The following is an 8,826-nucleotide window of genomic DNA, read 5'->3' as shown; positions in this document are numbered from 1 at the left end:
CAAACAAACATAATATATTTTTAAAATCAATTATAATACACATATATTACATACTTAATTCACTTTTAATACATATTGCAGATTTAACATAGTATTTCTATAAATGGTAATAAATAAAAATTATCGCTAAAATCAGTACTTATTATTAAAAAGGCACTCATTCAAGTAATTTTTCTATTAAATCACTATTATAATATATTTTAATTAAATAAATATAAATTTATTAGCGAAAAAGAAAATTATGCACCATATATTAGACGGTAGAGGTATATATGCATCAATTTTATTAACAAGAGGTATATTTGCTCAAAATCACAAAGTTGAGCAGTACATTTGCTCATTTTCCCTTAATTCAATGAATAATTTGGGTTTCACTCATCTTCTTGTAAAATTTATCATAAATGCCCCATTTTCTTACAAATATAAAAAGTAAATGAAAAATGGTCTAAAATGTCTTTATTGTTACTTAATAAGGCAAAATGTCATTTTTCAAATAAATATATTACTTATTTTCTTTTTGAACACATTCTTTTCCTAATGATATTTTTTTTATTAGCAAATGTTTATCCTACTTCAATTGAAAAAAAAATAATTCTAAAAATATTTCTTATTTTATTATAATTATCAAAATAAAAATTAATGGTTGATTTACTATGATATTATATATATGACATATACTATCCGTTTAAAGGATATATTTTTAATAGTTAAAGTAATTTTAAAATAAAGAAAACAAGAATAGAGTACTTAAAAGTGATATCTTTTAATAGGAATAAGATTTGTTTAAAAAGAAAAGTAATAATATGTTTATACTGAAAAAAATATTTTTGACTCAGTAACAAGAGGAACATTTCCAGAACAAACTACCAACAAAAAGAATATTTTTGGACCAAAGTATTGAGGACAAGAATATTTTTGGACTAAACTATAAATTGAGGTCATTTTTTATCATTTCACGTAATTTAAGGCATTATTGACCTTTTTTCAAAAAATAAATAATATATTTTAATACGAATAAGATTTGTTAAAAAAGAAAAGAAATAATATATTTATGCGGAAGAAATATTTTTGTTTCAAGTAGTAACAATAGGAACATTTTCAGAGCAAACTATCAACGGCAAGAACATTTTCTGACCAAAGTATTGAGGGGAAGAATATTTTTGGACTAAACTATAAATTAAGGAGATTTTTTTTATCATTTCATGTAACTTAAGGCATTATTGACCTTTTTTAAAAAAAAAAACAAATTACAATATAGCTACAAAAGAAATAGTCTAAAAATTTGTTCTTACTTTTTTTCTTCTTCTCCATATCTATTTATTTTCACACTAAGAAAATGAAATAAAAATATGAAACTCAAATAATGATAAGTCAATAGATCTATAAGGGATATATTTAACATTTAAATTAACAGTTGATTAAAAGAAGTCACAAATATTCACATCAAATATAGCCCTATATGGATTTTTCAAATAACAAATTAAAAAATTAATTTAAAATTATTTTTTCACTTGTTAGACAAAAAGGATATATCTAAGCAATAGACTTTGTTTAGGTAAACATCTTTAATGCTCAAGTAAAAGGTAACATTTTGGTGATAAGAAGCAAACCTTTTCATCAAAAAGATGATTTGACCTCTGTTGTATCCATTTATTTAGATTATCTACTTTCACCTCATCATCACATTTGAGAATCGAAGTACTCACAGATATCTCCAGTTGAACAACCGTCTTCATTCCAGGGCAGTCACGAATAGACACGATTCTGAGTAATGGAAATTCAAGAGCGTCCTCTGTCATAAAGAAATGCCCCAGCTTAGGCAAGTCCCAAAGCTTCAACTCTTGCAATCGGGGAAATAAGGTCATGATTCCTTCTCCTTTTGTGATCACTTCTTCCATTGATTCACAACCTTCTATGCATAACACTTGGAGATTCAGAAGACCTTTGGCCACTGATGGAGACATCAAATTTCTCAATTTTCCACAATGCAATACTTCCAATCTTTGACGTTTGGTGAAGTAGTTAGTTGGAAGTTGGTGAGAGCATAGAGCACTCATGCTGTTAGCCCCATTAATATGTATATATTCCAGGTTGGGACAAGAAACCTGCGAGCTTTGAAGTATCAAACTTTGTTGCAGATACAGTTGGAGTTATTGAGTGGAGNATATATATATATATATATATAAATTGTATATGATCTTGTTTCATATTTAAAAAAAGTTTTTTAGTATGTCAAATACATTAGTATTTTTTTCCATTTGGGCTGAGTCTAGAGCGGTAGAGATAACTTTTGTAAATCACATGACATTGTTTAAATTAAAAAATTCCTATTATATACTTTTTAATTAAATAAATATAAATTTTTTAACGAAAATGATAAATATGCACCATATATTAGACGGTAGAGTATCAATGCACCAATTTTATTTACAAATAATTTTTTTTTTTTTGAACATATACATTCTTTTCCTAATGATATTTTTTTTATTAGCAAATGTTAATCCTACTTCAATTGGAAGAAAATAATACTAAAAACATTTCTTATTTTATTATAAATATCAAAATAAAAATTAATGGTTGATTTACTATGATCTTATATATAAGATATATATTATTAGTATAAGGGTACATTTTTTTAATAGTTAAAGTAATTTTAAAATAAAGAAAACAGTAATAGAGTACTTTAAAAGTAATATCTTTTAATAGGAATAAGATTTGTTCAGAAAGAAAAGAAATAATATATTTACTGCGGAAAGACATATTTTTGACTCAAGTAGTAACAATAGGAACATTTCCAGAACAAACTATCAACGGCAAGAACATTTTCTTACTAAAGTAGTGAGGGCAAGAGCATTTTTGGACTAAACTATAAATTGAGGCATTTTTGATCATTTTAGGTAAGTAAGGCATTATTGACCTTTTTTCAAAAAATAAATTACAATATAGCTGCAAAAAAAAAAAAAAGAGTCTTAAAATTTGTTCTTCCGTTTTTCTTCTTTTACATATCTATTTATTTTCACACTAAAAAAATGAAATAAGAATATGAAACTCAAATAATGATAAGTTAATATATCTATAAGGGAGATATTTAAAACTTAAATTAACAGTTGAATAAAAAAAGTCACAAAAATTCACATCAAATATAGCTTTATATGGATTTTTTAAATAACAAATTAAAAAAATTAATTTAAAATTATTTTTTTACTAGTTAGACAAAAAGGATATATCTAAGCAATAGACTTTGTTTAAGTAAAAATCTTTAATGCTCAAGTAAAAGGTAACATTTTGGTGATAAGAAGCAAACCTTTTCATCAAAAAGAGGATTTGAGTTGTTGGCTGTAGGCCTGAAATTCTGGAACTCAGGTAAGTCCATTAAGCGCATTTTCCGTAACTGAGGGAACTCAATGCGCTCAACATTGTCACGGCAAAAGTGAGTCAGACAATGCATAAATTGAATGCACAACTCATATAAATTGGGAAACTTGATTACTTCATGTGTACTCTTCAATAAATGTGTCACTAAATGACATTCAGAGAGGCGGAGACATTTCACATTCTGAAATTCATTCAGCTGCAACGCAGTCAACACATTATTAGAGCCCTTTCCCTTTGACTGCACGAATTCGCTCTCCTTCAACAGGTGGCAGATCCAATCACCCAATGGGGCAGTCTCCTTGACCTCTAAAGTAATACTCAGGTCGTTATAATCAATGCTTGAAATCGCAGGGTAAGCTACAGCCATATGAAGAGTGTACCGTGTCAACTTGGAGGGAAGGCCAAGGTTACTGTAGATCACATCACTCAAATCTTCTACTACCACCATATGTAGTTCCTCCAATTCAGCTAGTAATTTTGATAACACCCCTCCTGAAATCCTCAGACTTTTAAGTGGTCTATACTCGGTCCAAATCTCTAACATAATTAGCTTGGTCAATTTTCCTATCTCCTCTGGCAGCTCATCTAACTCACAATCTCTTATGCTGAAAACTTTTAATACGACAAGTTCCCCAATAAAGGATATGTCATCCAACCTTAAATCACTCAGACACAGAGTCCTCAGACTTGACAACCTCCTAATGGATGCTGGAAAACGCAGAATGGACTCCATAAATCTGTATCCACTCAAGCTCAAAACATTGAGGCCACTCATTTCATTAAAAAAATCGTCCTGTAGTTTGAATGGATCTTCGAAACTGAGTTTCAACATTAAAAGCTTCAGTTTTGGGCAAATGATTGGTCTAGGATGCTCATCAAATTTATTTGCAACAATTGACATGTGACTAAAATGCTCATAAGAAGTTCTGCTTGGGAACTCTTCTGAGTTAACATCGTGACTTACCATAAAGTTATGCTCTCCTTCAGATGCAATACTTATAGCCACATCACGGACCACATCATGCATTTTCATATGATTTTTGTGTGAACCTTGGGATAACAAGAAACCATCTTTCAATATTTCTAACAGAAGACAAAACCTATTTCTTGCATCTTCTAAATTTTCAATTCCCGAAAAGATGCCAAGCCCCATTCCATACTTAAGCAATTCTTCAATCCAAATATTACTATCTTCCTGGAACAATGAACAAAGCAAAAAGAGGTTCTTTGCATCATTTCCTCCCAAGTGGTCATAGCTTAGCCTTAGAGATTTATACACCTTATCGTGCACTCCAGGGATATTTTTTGCTTCTGCACGACGTAATTGTCTAAGGGCATCCTCCCACGAAGGCCTGGTTTTACGCTTAAGTGCACCTGCAAGTATAATAATTGCAAGCGGCAGCCCCTTGCATTCTTTGGCAACCTCTTTAGCTGTGCCATGAATAGAAGGAACGTCAACTGAATCACCGGCTTTCTCCTTGAAAAGGCACCATGCTTCCTCTTCAGATAATGTTCCAACTTCAATGATCTTCTTAGCTTCCATTACTTCACAAACATTTCGGGATCGCGTCGTCAATATCACTTTGCACCGATGGTTGTGGTTGCTACCGCTGGGAATTCCAAGTTTGTCTAGATCATGAAGAGCCTCCCAAACATCATCCAAGATTATAAGGTTGCGGCTGTTCTGATCCATTAACCTTGTACGCAGCTGATCTCCACGACTCCACAAATCATCCCCTTGTAATGTCAGCCCGAGTCCTGCTGCGATCTGACCCTGAAGTTTTATCCAGTCTGGATGTTGACTGACAGTTACCATGACGACATCTTTGAACAACCCTTGTTGTTTCTCCTTTAGTCTGATTTTCTCAGCAAGTGTTGTTTTACCAACACCACCCAGACCACATATCCCAATCATAGTGACCCCGTCATCTTTCAAAGCTTCCATGACCTCCTCTTCTTTCAATTTTCTGGAGTCAAACACCTTACCATTGTTACTAGGTATAGCTTCACTTTGAATTGGACGATCAAAGGAGATTACATCAGGCTTGTTGCTTTCATCTCGAAGTTCAATCAACTCCAGTGTAATTTTCTCAGCTCTCCTGCTTATCGAGTAACGTGACTTCAGGTTTGGACACCAACCATAAAAGCAACCCCTTTCAACCTCAGCTGAACCTTGCCTTACAGCTTCCACACGTTCAGTAGTGGTATTAACACTAGTTAACCAAGCCTCGCCATTGCAGGAAATGCGTTTTAAGTCTCTCCGGGCAACTTCCGCTCTTTCCTGCACCTCACTTTTGATATTCTTCAGCTTCTCAGATTCTTTATCCATACATCTGATGTTGCTCTTGTAGTAATATATATACCCAATCCCTCGCACAACTGGCTGCATCAAGCAATCTGTGACTTTTTCCACAATAGCTAAGATAGTTTAGTAATAAGTCTTTTTCAACTATCAAGTCTGAACTCTGCAATTGTTTTTTTTTTTTTGCTTTCTAATTCTCTCTGGGAAGTAAAGGTGTGAAAATGGTGGAAATGAATAATTTGGTATGAAAATGAAATATCAGATTTTGGAAATGGAGAATTTGGTATGTGAAATATGAGAGAGCGGAATTGGAGAATTTGGTATGAAAAATGAAAGGTAGAAGAACAGCAATGGAGAATTTGGTATGAAAATGAAATATGAGAGAGCGGAAATGGAGAATTTGGTATAAAAACGAAAAACCAGAGAGCGGAAATGGAGAGTTTGGTATGAAAATCAAAGACTAGAAATGTGAGAGAATTTGGTATGAAAATGAAATATGAGAGAGCGGAAATGGAGAATTTGGTATGAAAATCAAAGAGTAGCAATGTGAGAGAATTTGGTATGAAAATGAATGCTTAAGAGAGGCAATGGAGAGTTTGATTGTGTTATTCCAAGCAACAAATTCACAGAGATTTATAAGCTGTCAAAATAATATCTTTAAAGTGAGAGTATTGATTAGGTAACATATTAAAGTAGTGAACATCTGATTCCATAGTTTCCTTCACTCAAACTCATGTTACGACTTTCCCAAAATATATGCTTTCTTGCACTGGCAGACACTATAAAGAAGAAAAAGAGGAAAAGTACTTGTTGCTTTTTGGAATTTTCCATTTGCTTGCCAAGTACTCAAAGATTAGACTTTGTCCATACATTCTCTCCAATATTTGACAAAGTATATCCTTTCCAGTTTCTTCCGATCTTCCAAGCTTTGGTAGACAGAGTTACCTAGTAGGACTTTATTTTAAATGCGATGATTATTATAAAATAGGCACTCGATTTTTTTATGACAAGGAAACTTGCAACTAAGTATAAATACTCGAAAATCCAAAAAGCTAAGCAGAAAGTTTCCGCTATTAAACAGAGAAAACAGTACATCATATATTCCTAGTAATTATAATGGAGAGCAACATTGATATAGGGTCTTTATGATCGATCCTCAAGTCTTTCCAGGTGTTTGTCTCTGATAACTATTGTAAGCACCAAGGACATGATAGGGGTTAGGATGAAGAAGTTCAGTTTGGTGAAGAATTAGTTACAGGGGATTTGAGGGAAATTTTAAATGAAATTAGGAGGCTGACAGTAGTATTTTAAATGATCAAGCTGCTTAACTGGGGGGGATCAGAACATCATTTGAGGTATTTGAAGACCAAAAAAGTGACGATGGAGCTAAACTCGTTACATCAATATCTGAGTTAGGAAATGTATGATATATATGATAGATAGAGTTAAGTCTGATGTATACATCAACTGTCTACTCGATGTTCTAGTATTAATCCACAATCAATGCTGAAAGAACTTTTGTCCAATATATATGAAGAGAAATAATTAATGAAGAATTTAGAAGCAGGGGGGTGATTTAGAATTTGAAGTTAATAGAAACCTACAATAACTATGTTCACAATCAACTACATAGTCTCTGCTTGTTACCTTGAACAACACCTGATAAAACGTTGTCGTATTTAAAGACCCAGAAAGGGATGATAGAGCTAAGTTCTTTACTGTATCAATCTCTGAGTTAGCTTGCAGCAATATTGACTGAATTCTTGAATATCAAATGGAATCGAGTGGAGTCGATAACTAAATCAGAACATGGCAAATTAGTTAATCCTTCCGGTTTCAATTTGTTTAACCTATTTTTCTTCTTAGTCCATTAAATAACAAAAGAATAAGGTTTTCTGTAATTTTTTAATACAAGATTAAAAAAGAAATTACTTTCTTAAAAACTGTGCCAAATCAAAACAGGCTAAGCAAATTGAAAAAAAAAAAAACTAAATGTCTGATCACTAATTGATGCATTCTACGAGTTAAAACGTTTAGTTTAGGTCCTGTGTTTTCTTGGAGTCGTCTAGTTCAGTCCGAGGTATAAAAAAATATAGAGAAACTTGATGTCTCCAAAATGCTCTTCTTTCAAAGGATCCTCTTTTGAAGAGTCAGAGCAACATAGCCAATTTGGTAATTGTTGTAACTCAATGAATCATCTCTCATTTCTCTCTCAGGTATAGAGCAGTAACAAGTGCATATTATCGAGGTGCAGTTGGCGCGATGCTAGTCTATGACTTAACAAAACGCCAATCATTCGATCATATGGCTAGATGGCTGGAGGAACTAAGAGGTCACGCAGACAAGAACATAGTTATAATGCTCATCGCGAACAAATGTGATCTAGGAAGTCTTCGAGCTGTACCAGTTGAAGATGCTCAAGAATTCACAGAAAGGGAGAATCTTTTCTTTATGGAAACATCAGCTCTTCAATCCACAAACGTCGAGGGTGCATTCATGACAGTTTTAACAGAAATTTATAAAATCGTTAGCAAGAATACGCTTATTGCAGCTCCGGGAGCTTATTATGGGAAGTCACAACCTTTAAAGGGAACCAGGATCATTGTTCCTGGCCAGGATTCGGATTCTGGTGGGAATAGTGGTGGCTGCTGCATGCTGTCATGAATTTTTATTGAGTTCTGGAGGTATTTTTATTTATCCGAAATCATAATAAAACTGGGAATGATTTATGATTTATGTTTTATGTAGAATAGGGAATTGTTGTTGATGATGAAGTTGATTTAGATAGTTTGTTTAGCTATTTGTGTATACAGTTCATTAAGTTGTTCACTGGGCATCAGGGGCGGAGCTACAACCCTGTCTATGGAATCTGACATGTATTTGTGTTTAAAAATTCACTTAATATGTATAAACAATTTATCCAGAATCTACTATGCTTGCTGTTCTAAAATACAACACTCATAAACTCAAAATCCTAGCTTCGTTATAGTTACAAACACACTAGTATGGTGAATGGGAATGATAAAAAGAGCTTGTAAGAGACATTATCCGCAAGGGTCAAGGTCTTGAGAGCCCGAGCACATCAAGATTACAACAATGTAGATCCACCTCTGCTTGTTACCTCCATCACGGTGATGTTTTGAGGTTTT

General features: G+C 32.8%; 1 protein-coding gene across 1 annotated transcript in view; it reads left to right on the top strand.

The window, feature by feature from the left end:
* LOC125865005 (ras-related protein RABA4d-like) overlaps nucleotides 1–8,341 on the top strand; it is a 15,150-nt gene extending 6,809 nt beyond the window's left edge. The window contains exon 2 of the mRNA XM_049545157.1: nucleotides 7,894–8,341. Coding sequence (XP_049401114.1) covers nucleotides 7,894–8,341 — 448 coding nt within the window. The remainder of the gene's footprint in view (nucleotides 1–7,893) is intronic.
* The last annotated feature ends 485 nt before the right edge of the window (nucleotides 8,342–8,826 follow it).

The sequence above is a fragment of the Solanum stenotomum genome, chromosome 5 (assembly GCF_019186545.1).
Source record: "Solanum stenotomum isolate F172 chromosome 5, ASM1918654v1, whole genome shotgun sequence".
Lineage (NCBI taxonomy): Eukaryota > Viridiplantae > Streptophyta > Magnoliopsida > Solanales > Solanaceae > Solanum > Solanum stenotomum.
The sequence above is the reverse complement of the archived record's forward strand: the minus strand, read 5'-3'. Positions and strand labels throughout refer to the sequence as shown.